The following is a 17,932-nucleotide window of genomic DNA, read 5'->3' as shown; positions in this document are numbered from 1 at the left end:
AACAAGTACTTTGGTTCGGTATTCACGAAGGAGGACACAAACAACCTTCCGGATATAAAAGAGGTCGGAGGGTCTAGTAAGGAAGAGGAACTGAGGGAAATCCTTATTAGTCGGGAAATTGTGTTGGGGAAATTGATGGGATTGAAGGCCGGTAAATCCCCAGGGCCTGATGGACTGCATCCCAGAGTACTTAAGGAGGTGGCCTTGGAAATAGTGGATGCATTGACATTCATTTTCCAACATTCCATTGACTCTGGATCAGTTCCTATGGAATGGAGGGTAGCCAATGTAACCCTACTTTTTAAAAAAGGAGGGAGAGATATAACAGAGAATTATAGACTGGTCAGCCTGACAATGGTAGTGGGTAAAATGATGGAATCAATTATTAAGGCTGTTGTAGCAGTGCATTTGGAAAGAGGTGACATGATAGGTCCAAGTCAGCATGGATTTGTGAAAGGGAAATCATGCTTGACAAATCTTCTGGAATTTTTTGAGGATGTTTCCAGTAGAGTGGACAAGGGAGAACCAGTTGATGTGGTATATTTGGACTTACAGAAGGCTTTCGACAAGGTCCCACACAAGAGATTAATGTGCAAAGTTAAAGCACATGGGATTGGGGGTAGTGTGCTGACGTGGATTGAGAACTGGTTGTCAGACAGGAAGCAAAGAGTAGGAGTAAATGGGGACTTTTCAGAATGGCAGGTAGTGACTAGTGGGGTACCACAAGGTTTTGTGCTGGGGCCCCAGCTGTTTACACTGTACATTAATGATTTAGACGAGGGGATTAAATGTAGTATCTCCAAATTTGCGGATGACACTAAGTTGTGTGGCAGTGTGAGCTGCGAGGAGGATGCTATGAGGCTGCAGAGCGACTTGGATAGGTTAGGTGAGTGGGCAAATGCATGGCAGATGAAGTATAATGTGGATAAATGTGAGGTTATCCACTTTGGTGGTAAAAACAGAGAGACAGACTATTATCTGAATGGTGACAGATTAGGAAAAGGGGAGGTGCAAAGAGACCTGGGTGTCATGGTACATCAGTCATTGAAGGTTGGCATGCAGGTACAGCAGGCGGTTAAGAAAGCAAATGGCATGTTGGCCTTCATAGTGAGGGGATTTGAGTACAGGGGCAGGGAGGTGTTGCTGCAGTTGTACAGGGCCTTGGTGAGGCCACACCTGGAATATTGTGTACAGTTTTGGTCTCCTAACCTGAGGAAGGACATTCTTGCTATTGAGGGAGTGCAGCAAAGGTTCACCAGACTGATTCCCGGGATGGCGGGACTGACCTATCAAGAAAGATTGGATCAACTGGGCTTGTATTCACTGGAGTTCAGAAGAATGAGAGGGGACCTCAGAAACGTTTAAAATTCTGACGGGTTTAGACAGGTTAGATGCAGGAAGAATGTTCCCAATGTTGGGGAAGTCCAGAACCAGGGGACACAGTCTAAGGATAAGGGGTAAGATATTTAGGACCGAGATGAGGAGGAACTTCTTCACCCAGAGAGTGGTGACCCTGTGGAATTCTCTACCACAGAAAGTTGTTGAGGCCAATTCACTAAATATATTCAAAAAGGAGTTAGATGAAGTCCGTACTACTAGGGGGATCAAGGGGTATGGCGAGAAAGCAGGAATGGGGTACCGAAGTTGCATGTTCAGCCATGAACTCATTGAATGGTGGTGCAGGCTAGAAGGGCCGAATGGCCTACTCCTGCACCTATTTTCTATGTTTCTATGTTCTATGTAATGCGTAACTTGACAGATCGCAAGTTCTGGGTTTTCGCACATTCGCAGCGCTTGCGGAAACCTGGAATTTACGGGGCCATTCTGATGACGTACAATAGCATACACTGTGCGTACACCGTCATCAGCCCCACAAAATTCAGGCCTCTGTTTTTCTATTCTTTCTACCAAAGTTAATAACCTCACATTTCCCCACATTATACTCCATCTGCCACCTTCTTGCCTACTCACTTAACCTGTGCAGACTGTGTCCTCCTCACAGCTTACTTTGCCACCTAGCTTTGTAGCGTCAGCAAACTTAGATACATTATACTCCATCCCTTCATCTAAGTCATGAATATAGATTGTAAATAACTGAGTCCCCAGTACTGATCCTTGCAACACCCCACTAGTAACAGCCTGCGAACCTGAAAATGAAGTTTATTTCTACTCTGTTTTCTGTCCTTTAACCAATCCTCTATCCATGCTAATTTATTACCCCAATCCCATGATGTCCCATTATGTTCTGGCCAATATTTATTCCTCAAACAACATTACAAAAATTCAGATTATCTGGTCATTATCACATTGCTGTTTGTGGGAGCTTGCTTGTCCGCAAATTGGCTGCTGCGTTTCCTACATTACAACAGTGATTACACGTCAAAAGTACTTCATTGGCTGTAAAGTGCTTTGGGATGTCTAGTGGCCATGAAAGGCGCTATATAAATGCAAGTTTTTCTTTCACGAGCCGTCATCTTTTGCAAAGGAGGCGAATAGCAATTTATTTAGGAGTGCAGTAGTAATAGAGGGGTAGGCACTAACTTTTGCAGTTCAGATCAAGAGTCGCAGATATTTTGTTGCTTGCCAGGTACTAAGGTAAGGGACATTTCAGAAAGATGTGAAAAGTTTATGGAAGGGGAGGGAGATCGGCCAGTCATTTTGATTCATGTGAGAACTAACACTATATTGAAAAGACCTGAAGTCCTGCTAAAAGGAGTTTAGATTAGGAAGCAAATTTAGGAGCAGAACTTCAAGGTTGGTAATATCTGGATTACTCTCCCAGTCACTTGCTATAATGCAGGAGGACAGGAAGAATAGGGAACTCAGTACATAGCTAAGGGTGTTAGGAAGAGGGATGAGGAATTGGTAACAGTCCTGGGGGAAATTCTGCAAGGATCGATTATATCTGAACAGGAAGAGAGCGAATGAAGTGACAAAATGGATAAATAGAGAAGTGAAAATTCATTTAAACTAGGAAGGAGGGTGGCAGGGAAACAAACACAATCAGAAAGAACAAGTAGGGGAGATAAAAAAAAGTTAAATATAACAAAATAAAATTTAGCTAAAAAGGATAACATGGGGAAGCGAGATCAGTAATACATAGGGAAAATACTGAAATAAAGGAACAAGGCATTTGCTTGGACAAAATAAAATCCAAGGAAAGGGAATAACTTTAAATACAAAGAGGGAGTGGATGTTTAAGGTGGTGGATGGACTGTTTTTTCCTGGATGATATTGAGCTTCTTGAGTGTTGTTGCAGCTGCATCCATCCAGGCAAGTGGAGAGTATTCCATCACACTCCTGATTTGTACATTGTGGGCGGTGGAAAGGCTAGGGAGACAGGGGGTGAGACACTTGCTGCAGTATACCCAGCCTCAGAGCTGCTCTAGGAGCCATGTCATTTGTATGGCTGGTCCATTTGAGTTTCTGGTCAATGGTGACCTCCGGGATGTTCATGGTGGGGGATTCAGCAATTTTAAGGACATTGAATTTCAAGGGAGATGGTCAGACTTGCTTTTAAACTGATATCACCTGTCTACACCCCTGAAGTTGAACGTTCCCGACATTTTTAACTTCACCCCTTGCAGTAAGTTGGTGGAACGGATCATCCACCTTTTAAAATAACCCATCCAATATTCTACTTGTGTGGAGGATAAGCACCACAGACTTGTTGGGCCTGTTTCCATGTTGGAATTTTTATGTCATTCTATATAATGACCTCCTAATGATGCATTTAAAGTGCTTGAAGAGTGCTCCATACACTCAGCACCCATACAAAACCAGTGCTGCATTGAACTTTTATGTACCAGGTTTATTTCAAGTAACCGTGGGATATCTCTGTCACATCACCCATCTTCAGTGCACATTTGATCTTTCAGGTCACTGATACACTGTTCACGAAGGTCAGTAACTTTATGGGAGGCCCCTTTCCTTCAGGTGGGTCCCTGCTCTTAAAAATACACTGATTTTTATTATGCCATTGTTTGCAATTTCCTGCTTCTATATAACATTGTTATTGTGGGAGAAAGGAAGGAAATGAAACCTCCAGAAGCCTTAAAGGATAATTTTCTGAATGCATATTCATGGTGTGGAGCCTCATCTACTAGGAGTGCATATTTGTAAGTTGCAGCAAGGCACCATAATTTTTTCCATTAAAATGTCTTGATGTCCAGCCAAAGCTTTGTACCAACAGCACTGATTTTGAAAAATAGTCCTTCACTGACTATTTCTTAAAGCTGTACTGTAGCTGCCATACGTGCTGTTTTTCAAACAAACCATCTTTGTATTCTCCTTTGAGAAATGCTATTGGTATTCTTACAGTCATTCTTCTCTATCTGCTGGTTCTAGATGAGGATCACAGGAGGGATGCCAAACCGATGCATTTCCACCTTAATGCTCCATTAGGGTCCAACCTTATGTCACCACCCGTTTGTACAGGTATTAGACCAAGACATGTCCCTAAATAAGCAAAGACATGGCCGCAATGTTCCTTACCTTGGCAGGTCAAGACACTGTTGCTGGTTCCATCCCACTGTAGAAAATGAGCTACCTTAATGGGGCCTATTAAGCCCACCCAGCATTTTACCCAGCCCAATGAGATTGAACGGGTCTGGTGATGTCATTCATAACACGTTTTAAGCTGGGATCCTTAAAGGGACCTTGGTCACATTAAATTTTAAGTTTAATCTAAAATAGTGGGTGTTGAATCTTTACAGTATAATAATATAATAATAGTTTAAATGAGTAACAAAGAAATACTTAAATAAAATTATTAAGGAATATGACTCCATCTACAATATGATCAAGAACATAATTAAAAAACTACATTAATTGGGAAGATTTTGGTGCTTTATCTACAGACTTTTGTATCAGGCACAAATAAAAGATGTGTGTGTAGGTAATATATAAAATTAAGCAGATTTTAAATGTAATTGTAAAGGGGTGGATTTACAATCTTATGCAAGTTCAGCGGAAGAGCTGCGAAATTCCTGACAAACAGTGTAAGTGGTGCTTACAATGTGTTTCTGGGATTTCTACAGCTCTTCCGTTGAAGCTAACAATAGACAAATGCGAGAACCTCTGCAGAAATTAACCCTAAAGTCTCAGACTGAAAAATTAAATTAGTTATATCCAGGGACTGAAAGCAAATTGAACCAGTGGAATGTGTGATGAGAATGAAATTGTTACATAGAAACATAGAAACATAGAAACATAGAAAATAGGTGCAGGAGTAGGCCCTTCGGCCCTTCGAGTCTGCACCGACATTCAATGAGTTCATGGCTGAACATGCAACTTCAGTACCCCATTCCTGCTTTCTCGCCATACCCCTTGATCCCCCTAGTAGTAAGGACTACATCTAACTCCTTTTTGAATATATTTAGTGAATTGGCCTCAACAACTTTCTGTGGTAGAGAATTCCACAGGTTCACCACTCTCTGGATGAAGAAGTTTCTCCTCATCTCAGTCCTAAATGGCTTACCCCTTATTCTTAGACTGTGACCCCTGGTTCTGGACTTCCCCAACATTAATAAGAACAGAAGAACATAAGAACATAAGAACATAAGAATTAGGAACAGGAGTAGGCCATCTAGCCCCTCGAGCCTGCTCCGCCATTCAACAAGATCATGGCTGATCTGGCCGTGGACTCATCTACTAGGAGTGCATATTAGTAAGTTGCAGCAAGGCCGCTCCCCATAACCCTTAATAGCCTTATTGGTTAAAAATCTATCTGTATGTTACAGTTGATGACTTAATTTAATCTGTAACTGGACAATCACAGTAAACTTTGAGAAAAGCCTGACCAGAAACAACACGAAAATTTATGTAAATGGTATATTTAATTTTTTTATAGTGCAGATCAATTCACTGCAGTTGGAGGACAACAGGCAAGAACGGCCAGTGAATAACTAACATTTACCAGTCGCTTTTCAAGTAGAACAGAATATCCATCAACCTGTTAGCTGATGTAATCAACATGTTTTTATTTTGATTTGTTTTCTATGCTGTCAAGTCATCAGCTGGAGCAATGGCCACGGAACTCATGCCTCAGGTTGACGGACATGGTTCCCGAGCTGTGTGAATCCTGTGGCCAGCCAGGGAAATTTAAAAAGTAGGGTAAAAACGTACCTCATAATGATTTCAATTAGGTCCTCCGCCGCTGCAGGTCAGCTCGGCTCCACAATGACGGACGAAAAAAACAACTTTCACACCCGACCTACCACGATTGCGCCCGCTACCACTATGGAAAATTCAGCGCTATGATTCCTAAAAGACTATCTTTACAGAATTATGTACCCTCCTGCAACCAGAGTTGTGAATCTCTTTCGGGGTAGGAACAACTCTATCGGTGGCTGTGAAGAAATCAGCTGCATTGAACTTTTATTTAACAGGTTGATTCCAAGCTACCATGAGAAATATCAGTCACATTTCCCACCTCCAGTGCATATTTGCATCTTGCAGGTCACTGATGCAGTGTTTGCTTGGGTCAGTATATTCATTAGTTTCCTTTTGACAAAATGCAGCGAGCTACATTTTTGCTGCATAGCAGAACTCCCCAGAGTGCAAGGCATTATTGCTTGGATCCATGTAGTCAAACTAGCCCCAATGTCACTCCATTCATGAACATAACATGCAGTTCGTCTGCAATCATAGGAATTGACTTATCTCTTCAATACCCTGGCAGCTGCCAACTTTCTTGTATCCCATGACATGCCACAGTGCCACAGACTGCAAGAATGGTTGTTTTGGGGGGTGGGGCGGGGGGGGGGGGGGAGCAGGGGTAGGAAAGGTTGGGGCAGGAACATGCAAGCCAGAGCTCATATCACCACTTATCACTATGAAACCCAAGGACATGATCTGAGGAGAGGATCAATATGGCACATGCTTCCACTAGGGTCTTAGTTGAGCAGAGAGAGTGCTGCATTACAGTAGAGCCGAGTGTCAAAGATTATTGTTGCTTGATTTGTCCTCCACAATTTTGCCCTACAATATAATGTAGCATGGTCAAGGAGCAGGCAGGAGAGGAAAGGTAACAGCAACCAAAGACAGAAGATGACCTAACTATGTGACAAAAGAGTTCTCTGCAAAGCTAGCAGCACGAGTCATCCAGCTGGCTCTGATAGACAAAATGTTTACGACATGGAAACTTCAAATGCACCACAGTCATTTTTACATGTGCTCAATACCATTGCCATATCAAGCCTCGCCCTACTCACACCAGCCATACCTTAAGACTCATGAATGCCACATGATTTCTACCCAAATACTGTAATGTGCTTCATGCAAAGTAGACGATGTGAGTAGATAGCTATGGGGATTGATGTGATGGCTAACTGAGCCTATAATATATTTCAAAAATCATATAAAGAATATATGCATTAATGTAGTGTATACCAACAATTCTGATTACCTCCTTCTGTTATGTATGTAACACCTTGTAACCAGCATTCTACCGCCACCAGAGGGTGCATCTGTTGGAGTCCCAGGAGATCACAACATCCCTTGGGAGCACTGCATATAAGCAGGCCTCCCATGCTGTGCAGGGACTCTGGAGTCAGAATAAAGTGACTAAGGTCACACTTACTCAAGTATACAGTACTCAGTCACATTGCTTTATTTGAGATGAGTAATAGATAACAAACCATCATGCGAAAATACAGAGAACTGTTGGTTTCCTGGAGAAATTCTCAGAAGGGGAAGATTGGGAGGCTTTTGTGGAGCGACTCGACCAATACTTCGTGGCCAACGAGCTGGAAGGGAATGAGAACGCTGCCAAACGAAGGGCGATCCTCCTCACCGTCTGCGGGGCAACAACCTATGGCCTCAAGAAGAATCTTCTTGCTCCGGTGAAATCAACAACCAAATTGTATGAAGAACTGTGTACGCTGGTCCGGGAGCACCTAAATCTGAAGGAGAGCGTTCGGATGGCAAGGTATCGATTTTATACATGTCAACGGTCTGAAGGCGAGAAAATGGCGAGCTACGCCGCCGAACTAAGGCGCCTTGCAGGACATTGCGAATTCGATGGATTCCTCGAGCAAATGCTAAGAGACTTTTTTGTACTTGGCATTGGCCATGAGGTTATCCTTCGCAAACTATTGACTGTTGAAACACCGAACCTGAGCAAAGCTATAATGATAGCCCAGGCATTTATGTCCACCAGCGATAACACCAAACAAATTTCATAGCATAAAGATGCATCGGCAAGTACTGTACACAAAGTAATGTTGTTTTCAGACAGGAATGCTTTTGGCAGAATGTACACGCCTGCAGCTGCACGACCTCAGATGACTTAGAGTCTGCCATCAAGTGTGAATGCGAGACAATCAACACCTTGTTGACGCTGCAGAGGTGATCATTGAGCCCATCAATGCCACTTCAAACACTATGCATGCAAAGGCTGTGGAACAATGGGACACCTCCGGTGAATGTGCAGACGAGCTGCAAACCCTGCAAACCACCATGTTGCAGAAGACCGATCCATGGTGGATCAAACTAAACTAGAGACTCGAACCAAGGAGGCAGACGTGTACAGGGTACACATCTTAACCACGAAATGTCCATCGATCATGTTAAAAGTTGAACTGAGCGGAATTCCAGTGTCCATGGAATTGGACACAGGTGCGAGTCAGTCTATCATGAGCAAAAAGGTCTTCGAGAGGCGATGGTGCAACAAGGCACAAAGGCCCAAGCTGAGACCAATTTATACCAAGCTGAGAACTTACACTAAAGAGCTGATCACTGTAATTAGCAGTGCAGCAGTAAAAGTCTCCTATGATGGAGCGGTGCATGAACTACTATGGATTATACCATGAAATGGCCCCACACTGTTCAGCAGAAGCTGGCTGGGAAAAATCCGCTGGAACTGGGACGACATCCGAGCGCTTTCGTTCGTCGACGACGCCTCATGTGCCCAGGTTTTGAGCAAGTTCCCATCGTTGTTTGAGCCGGGCATCGGAAATTTCTCTGGGGCGAAGGTGCAGATCCACTTGCTTCCCGGTACACGACCCATCCACCACAAGGCACGTGCGATGCTCTACATGATGCGAGAGAAAGTGGAGATCGAGCTGGACAGGCTGCAATGAGAGGGCATCATCGTGCCAGTTGAGTTCAATGAGTGGGCCAGTCCGATTGTTCTGGTTCTCAAGGGCGATGGCACGGTCAGAATTTGTGGGGACTATAAAGTAACGATTAACTGTTTTTCGCTGCAGGTCCAGTACCCGCTACCCAAGGCAGACGACCTATTTGCAACGCTGGCAGGAGGGAAGACGTTCACCAAGTTGGACCTGACCTCGGCCTACATGACGCAGGAGCTGGAGGAATCTTCGAAAGACCTCACCTGCATGAACACGTATATAGGTCTGTTCATCTACAATAGATACCCGTTTGGGATTCGATTGGCCGCGGCTATTTTTCAAAGGAACATGGAGAGTCTGCTGAAGTCGGTTTCGCACAGGACGACATATTGATCACAGATCGGGATACCGTCGAACACTTGCAGAACCTGGAAGAGGTTCGAAGTAGGCTAGATCCTGTGGGACTCAGGTTGAAATGCTCAAAGTGTGTTTTCCTGACGCCAGAGGTCGAGTCCTTCGGGAGAAGAATCGCTGCAGACGGCATCAGAACCACCGACGCCAAGACGGAGGCCATCAAGAACGCGCCGAGATCACAGAATGTGATGGGGCTGCAGTCGTTTCTGGGACTCCTCAATTATTTTAGTAATTTCCTACCCGGGTTAAGCACCTTGCTAGAACCTCTACATGTGTTGCTACGCAAGGGAGATGACTGGGTATGGGGGAATCCACAAGAGAAAGCCAGAAATCTGTTATGTTCCAACAAACTGCTTGTTCTTTATGACCCATGTAAACGTTTAGTGCTAGCTTGCGATGTGTCTTCGTACGGGGTCGGTTGTGTGTTACAACAAGCAAATGAATCGGGAACATTGCAACCGGTCGCTTATGCATCCAGGAGTTTGTCCAAGGCCGTAAGGGCCTACAGCATGATTGAAAAAGAAGCTCTGGCATGCATTTACAGGGTGAAAAAAATGCACCAGTATCTGTTTGGGCTTAATTTCGAGTTAGAAACTGACCACAAACCGCTGATATCGCTATTCTCAGAGAGCAAAGATATTAATACCAATGCCTCTGCTCGCATCCAAGGATGGGCGCTCACGCTGTCTGCATAAAACTATGTAATTCGCCACAGGCCAGGCACAGAGAACTGCGCTGATGCTCTGTCGGCTACCATTGCCCACCACCGGGGTGGAAATGGCACAGCCTGCAGACTTGCTCTTGGTGATGGATGCATTTGAAAACGAAAGGTCGCTCGTTACGGCCTGCCAGATCAGGACCTGGACCAGCCAGGATCATTTACTGTCCTTTCTAAAAAACTGTGTCCTCCATGGGAGCTGGTCCAGTATCCCAGTAGAGATGCATGAAGAAATCAAGCAGTTCCAGTGGCACAAAGATGAAATGTCCAAACAGGCGGAATGTCTTTTGTGGGGTAATCATGTGGTTTTGCCTAAGAAAGGCAGGGAAACGTTCATACACGACCTACACAGTACCTACCCAGGCATAGTAATGATGAAAGCTATAGCCAGATCCCATGTGTGGTGGCCCGGCATCGACTCAGATTTGGGATCTTGCATGTGCCAATGCAACACTTGCTCTCAACTGAGCAATGCACCCAGGGAGGCACCACTAAGTTTGTGGTCATGGCCCTACAAACCATGGTCTAGGATCCACGTTGACTTCGCTGGCCCGTTTCTAGGCAAAATGCTTTTGGTTGTTGTGGATGCTTACTCAAAGTGGATTAAATGTGTAATAATAGCTATAAGCACGTCCACTGCCACCATCGAAAGCCTACGAGCCATGTTTGCCACGCACGGCCTGCCTGATGTCCTTGTCAGTGACAATGGGCTGTGCTTCATCAGCGCTGAATTCAAGAAATTCATGACCCGCACATCACATCTACCTGTTCAAGCCCGCATCCAACGGCCAGGCAAAACGGCAGTCCAAACCATCAAGCAAAACTTGAAACGCCTGTCGGAAGGCTCCCTGCAGACTTGCCAGTCCCGAGTCCTGCTCAGCTACTGCACAAGACCCCACTCGCTCACCGGGGATCCCCCTGCCGAACTGCTCATGAAAAAGGCACTCAAAACAAGACTCTCTCTAGTCCACCCTGATCTCCGTGATCATGTCAACGGCAGACGGCATCAACAAGCATGTACCATGATCGCGCAAATTTGTCACGCGATATTGAAGTCAATGACCCTGTATTTGTACTCAACTATGGACATGGTCCCAAATGGCTTGCTGGCACTGTCATAGCCAAAGAAGGGAGTAGGGAGTTTGAGGTCAAACTTGCAAATGGACTAACTTGCAGAAAGCATTTGGACCAAACCAAACTGCGATTCACAGACAACCATGAGTAACCTAGAGAGGACACCACCAACTTCGACCCTCCGACACACACAAGTGGCAACCGACATCACGGTTGACCATGAAGCTGAACTCACCATCCCCAGCAGCCCAGCAAGGCCAGCTGTGCAGCAGCCCAGCGAAGGCCCAACCAACTCACCTGTACCTGTGTTTGTACAGAGACAATCGTCTCGGGGGCAGAAAGCCCAGATCATCTCACCATGTAAATAAATGTACTATTGACTTTGGGGGCGGGGGGGAGTGCAATACCTTGTAACCTGCATTCTACCGCCATCAAAGGGCGCATCTGTTGGAGACCCAAGGGATCCCAGCATCCCTTGGGAGCACTGCATATAAGCAGGCCTCCCATGCTGTGCAGGGACTCTGGAGTCAGAATAAAGAGACTAAGGCCACACATAATAAAGTCTACAGTACTCAGTCACATTGCTTTATTTGAGACCTTCAATCTTTGCAGTCTAAAGAACAGACTCTGCCTCCTCCATCATGTAATTTAGCTATTGTTTCTTCCTGTGTTATACAATGTTTCTGATCATGGCTTCAAACCATGCCCTCCTGTTATGTATGACTTTTACATTTAAATATAAGAAGTGTGGATTGAGAGAGGTGACATTGCCCATGAAAATTCCTTCGGCAGATCACCAGTCTCATGTAAATGAGGCCCGAGACCCCAGATCTGGTGGGCCGTGGGCCACCTGTTCTGGTGCAGGGATCGTTCCCCGAGTCCAGGTCACACTGGCCTGTACCTAATGAAATCTTGCCCATAGAAACCATACAATTGACTTTTCTGCGTTACCACATTTTTGTTAGCCATTCATGATTATCAACAACAGGTCAGCCCCTCTCTCATTTTCAGCCAAAAGGAAGTTTTGGCCTCAAGAATTTTATTTCAATATATTAAAACAGAAAATGTACAAATTATACAGTGGGTCCAACATTATCCAAAAGAGAATAAACAACTTAACATTTCAGGTGGGATAATCCATCAGAACCCGGAAGAAGTTCAGGAATTCCAAAGAAGGTTCCCACTTGCTCTTTGCCAGGTGCCAACAAAGTAGATATGCATTTCCTGTGTATTCGGTTTTTATTTCTGAGTTCCAGTATTCACAGTTTTTCTTGGTTTCTCGTTTATTCCAGTATAATAAGCAAGCCAAATCAACCACTGATCACAACTGATGTCGTTTGAAATACAAATCATTTTACAACTGTCACATTTCTTTTCCCTATTAGGTGCCAAATCTTGATCTGGAAGGCTTGTTTGGAAACGCTGATGATGTACTACAGCTATCCTCCAATCTACTCAAACATCTGGAAGAAACAACTACTGGAAAATCTGACCAAGTCCTCTTGATAAGTAAATATTTAAAGAATGACTGTGTGCATTAGCTTTGGTGAGACAAGTAATTCTGTCCAGTCTAAATCCACATTAATGTTGAATAATCAGACATAATATAGGGAAATTTTAACTCGCCCTGCCTGGCGGGAACGGAGCAGGGAGGGGCTTTAAAATGGCACATTCAGCCGCACTGCCCCATTCCCGCTGGAATCCTGACCGCCACCATTTTAACTTTTTGCTGCAGTTAGGCGCCTGCTGGAAGCATGCGACAGACTCATACGTTTATGCAAATTGGGGTCCTATTAGCTCAATGGGACCACAATTGCACTTTAACCCTCATCCAAGTGGGAAAGCTATGGCACTTACCCGCCAGAAGGCGGGTCAATAGATATAAACAAGGACAGAGGCTCTCGAAGGGAAGTGGAGGAGGAGCAGGTGTGCTCTTCTGGTCTCCAAAAGGAAAGTGTCAGCCTCCCCTGCCACGGACTCTCACCCTTCCCTGACGCGAGACCATCTCCAAACCCTCTCCCCTGATTACCAGCCAGCCTTCCTCTGGTGGAAGCCGGTGGCCTCTGGTTGTCTGAACTTCCAGTCCTGCCCACTTCCAGCTGCCGTTTTACTCCCCATGCAAGTGAGGCCTGGGAGTTAAAATACCCCAAGCCATAAACTTAGGCACGCTCCCCGATCCCTGCCCAAAATCCATAGGGGCTTAAAATAGACCCCTGTCATTCTGTGCAAGACATTGCTTGCTAAATTTGTTATGAATGCTGGACAGTTTTCATCTCTCTTCTTAATAACCGAGCCTGATCAACCACGTCCCCTAGGCAAAGCTGAGTGCAAATGCCAGTCAAATACCAAAAAGTCTTTTGTTGGGAGAGTAGCATTCCTGACATTGTAACCATGGGGCTGTTTGTGCTAGATTTTGTGTTGCGCAATAGGAATCCAGGCTATTAAAAGCCACGTGCTGTACTATAGGTATTGCAAAATGTAAACTAGTAGCTCACATCACTGATTATTACAGTGATGTCATTTGCAATACAAATACACTTGAAAGCAGTTATATTTCTTTTCCCTTTAGGTGCTGGATCTAAATCTGAAAGGCTTATTTAGAAATACTGATGTACCATGTGTATTGCGTTTTAAGGTTCTATATTTATTTTATAATTCAAAATAAATAATTTAGAAATGGTTTCCTGGTACATGTGAAGGTTCTTGCCAAGGTTTATAAACTGTAGCCTTTCAGAACTTTCTGGCCTAGAACTTTGTTTACACAGCACACAACGGTTGAAGGATCCAATTGCACTCGGCCCATGCCAGAAGTGTGGCACACGCCCTTTTGGTTAGGCGCTCTGCTGTCACCAGGTCGCTTGCCTGAAGCTGGCATTAGACTCATTACCTATGCGAATCGGGGGCCTAACACCTATTTTGGGCTCCTCTCTGAAATTTGCTTGTGACTGACGACAGCATGTGTTCTGCATGCCACAGTCAGTTTTCCAAGCAGCCAGAAAGTGCAAGAGTGTCCCTTTAATTTCTTCAGATTAGAGAAGCACTACAATCTCTGACACAGTAAAATCAGCTTCACCATATCATAGCACTTAATGAGCATAATTTATTTTGCAAATGTTTATCACATCACCTTCATGAATATTGTAAAGAATCAAATTACAAACATACAGCCAAGGTCATTTATTTTTGTAATTTTGAATTCCAATTTAGTAGTGAAATTTCAAAAGTGTTGTGATTGCAGTGTTATAATCATAACATATTTATTGATAATTCATTTTCTAAATTGCAGAATACACAAGGGTCATTATTTTCTATTTTTAGCACTGTAATTTGAAAATAAACATGATCCTGAATTAAATACAATCTTTGCTCCACTTTTTTATTCTCTAAATCAAATTTTATGTTCAGTATATGAATGTGTAATTTTTCTCAATCACTTATTCAAGTATACAGTGACCATCTATATAAATCAGGCATTTACAAATATTCAAGCTCATTCCGAGACACTGTGGCCTAGAAATTTGGGGGTTTATCGCTGGTCGTTAAGGCTCGATTCGGGATAAAAAAAGGGGGTTGCCGCACTTCCGCCCGCTGCTGCCAGGTCCCGTGTCAGCCACCATTTTCGGCTGGGCGGGACCACTGCCGCTGTGCATGCTCGCTATCATTATGGGGATTATGCATATCGTGATGTTAGTGAGTGTACAACGCTCACTTGATGCCCAATCTGCCATTTTGGAGTGCGTCGCTCTACTTACCGGCCTGCCTTAATTGCTGAGCAAGTGTTGACGAGCAGGAAGGAGGCTCCAGCAGCGGTATTTAAAGCGATCAGCAGCAACAACTTGCAGCTGACATGTTTCTTCAGTTTGACTGTCTCTGTGGAACTTTCTGCAACTCGAGCAGCTTTATAAACTTCTTGCAAGGTCCGAAGGTGACAGGGAGTGTTGGGGCAAACGAGAACACCTTCATTCTTATTTAAAGGCTTCTGCTCACACCACTTGCTCACAGTCATAGGAGCTCTAGTGGCAGTCCCCCTCGCGCTCAAGTATCTTTGGGAGAGGGAGTGGAGGCCGCAAAGAAGAGAAGATGTGCACAGAGGGAGGAGAAGAAGGGCCAGGAGGGCTCTCAACAGGAGGGCTTCCCCACCTAGGGTCTTCAGAGAGCACTTCTCTTATATCCACTTAAGCAAGGAGTAGTGTATTCAAAGGCTCTGTTTCAGCAAGCAGGTAGTCACAGAACTCTGCCACCTCTTGCAACCAGACCTGCAGCCTGAGAGCAGGGCGACCATGGCTCTCCCAGGAGTCCTCGAGGTCACTTTTTCATCAGGGGATCTTTCCAGTCTGCAGCAGGAGACATAGCTAACATCACCTAATTTGGCATCCATTGCTGCATCCAGGATGTTGCTGAGGCTCTCTACACCAGGAGAAGGGATTACGTTTTCTTCTCCCTGAGCTTAGAGAAGCAGAAGGATCTGCATACAGCTTTGCAGAATAACGGGCTTCCTCATGGTGCAGAACGCCATCGACTGCACCCACGTGGTTTTGCCAGCACCGCATAACAATTCCGTATCTGCAAAGGCTACCACTCACTTAATATGCAACCACGCACAGCACTTCCTGATGGTCAATGCCCACTATCCTTGCAGCAGACATAATGCCTTCATCATGCATCAGTCTTTTGTAGCAGCCATCTTCCAGCCACCACGGACTCAAAATAAATTGAACTCAATATTCATGAGATTTGCTATTCTAATTATTCAACCAAAATAAACTAAAATAAATCTCAATAAAATATATCGAAAGGAAATATTGGCTCCAAAATTCTTGGAGGTGTAGATTGCATCTTGAGATGAAGGGGTTGTCATATGAAGAAAGGCTGAGCAGGCTGGGCCTGTACTCATTGGAGTTTAGAAGACTTAGAGGTGATCTTATTGAAACGTATAAAATTCTGAGGGGGCTTGACAGGGTAGATGTGGAGAGTATTATGTTCAGAATAAATCCACCAGACTGTATTGTAAGCTCAAACTGTTGTGAACTTGGTCTCTTTATTCAGACTCCAGAGTGGGGAAGCAGCATGGTGAATCACCTTTTATACCTGCTTGCCCCAGGGTGCACAGGTGACCCTTAGGTCTCCCACAAGTGTGCCCCCTAGTGGCAAATCTTACATATTGGTGAGGTTTACATACATACATAACATCATTCACCCCCCCCCACCCAAAGTCTTATGTACAAGTTATTTGCAAGTTGAGGCGACCTGGCGCTCTGCGTCCCCGGGTCGATCGCCTGAGTTGAAGTCCTGGCATGGGCGAGTTGATCGGATCATTGCTGCACGGCAGCGCAATTGGTCTGACCGGACTGATGGGCATGATGGGTTCATCCTCGTGGTTGACGGTGAGGTCGATTGTGTTAATGGGTCGCTGGGGGCCAGGTCCTTTCACAGTGTATCCTGGTTATCTGTAGTTCGCAGTTTGGTCTGGTCCAAATGCTTCCTGCGTTTGCCCAGTACATGGTTTCACAACAAATGCTCCATTTTCATCACAAACACTCCATTCCCCTCTTTGGCTAATACAGTGCTAGCAGCCCATCTGGGGCCATGAACATGAGAGGGGATCTCATAGAAACATTTAAAATTCTGACGGGGTTGGACAGGTTGGATGCAGGAAGAATGTTCCCAATGTTGGGGAAGTCCAGAACCAGGGGTCACAGTTTAAGGATAAGGGGTAAGCCATTTAGGACCGAGATGAGGAGAAACTTCTTCACCCAGAGAGTGGTGAACCTGTGGAATTCTCTGCCACAGAAAGTTGTTGAGGCCAATTCACTAAATATATTCAAAAAGGAGCTAGATGTAGTCCTTACTACTAGGGGGATCAAGGGGTATGGCGAGAAAGCAGGAATGGGGTACTGAAGTTGCATGTTCAGCCATGAACTCATTGAATGGCGGTGCAGGCTCGAAGGGCCGAATGGCCTACTCCTGCACCTATTTTCTATGTTTCTGTTTCTATGTTACATCATTTATTCTGTTGTCGCGTGGAGGAGCCGTGCGATCATGGTACATTCTCTGCTGATAGCATACGGAAGGCTCGGTTCTGAGTGATTCTGTCTGGTGACTGCATAGCACCCGGGATGGCCGGGTCTGTAGGGAGTCAACCGTGACATGTGTGGTGCTTGGCTTTATGATTTGGGCTGCCCGTTCCGGACTATTGTCGCTGACCCTAAGGTCTGGCAAGCCCAGGATGGCCGATATGGCGTTGAGACTGGTGGCGGGAGGCCGGGTGGTCCCCGTGGATCCTGGGCCATTGTATGGAGGCCCCGGACCACCGACTATGTGTAGCCTCCCTGTCTTTCTTTGCAACATTGCAGAGTTGCCCCACAGGGGGCAGTCTGATGGGATGAGTCTTTCGTCTTTGCGACGGATAAGCTGCAACATCCCGTCTAGCGGTTCGCCGTTGGCAGGCGGTAACGTGGGATCCTGGCTGGTCCAGGTCCTAAACTGAGGGGCCCTCACTTTCTAGCACTTCCACGACAATGAGTAGGTCTGCAGGCTCCGCTGTTTCCACCCTAGTGGTGGGCAACGGTTGCCAACTGAAGGCATTAGCGCCGTTCTCAGTGCCTGGCCCATGGCAGATCATTTTAAAGTGCACAGACAGTGTAAAACATTC

At 45.2% G+C, this 17,932-nt stretch overlaps 1 protein-coding gene across 2 annotated transcripts in view; it reads left to right on the top strand.

Moving 5' to 3' along the window:
- arhgef37 (Rho guanine nucleotide exchange factor (GEF) 37) overlaps positions 1-17,932 on the top strand; it is a 210,005-nt gene that overhangs the window by 72,459 nt on the left and 119,614 nt on the right. For both annotated transcript variants that reach the window (XM_070878453.1, XM_070878452.1), the window contains exon 3: positions 12,666-12,789. In XM_070878453.1, the coding sequence (XP_070734554.1) occupies positions 12,666-12,789 (124 nt within the window). The remainder of the gene's footprint in view (positions 1-12,665; positions 12,790-17,932) is intronic.

Source organism: Pristiophorus japonicus, chromosome 4 (genome assembly GCF_044704955.1).
Source record: "Pristiophorus japonicus isolate sPriJap1 chromosome 4, sPriJap1.hap1, whole genome shotgun sequence".
In the NCBI taxonomy this organism is placed as follows: domain Eukaryota; kingdom Metazoa; phylum Chordata; class Chondrichthyes; family Pristiophoridae; genus Pristiophorus; species Pristiophorus japonicus.
This window is presented reverse-complemented; position numbering and strand designations above follow the sequence as displayed.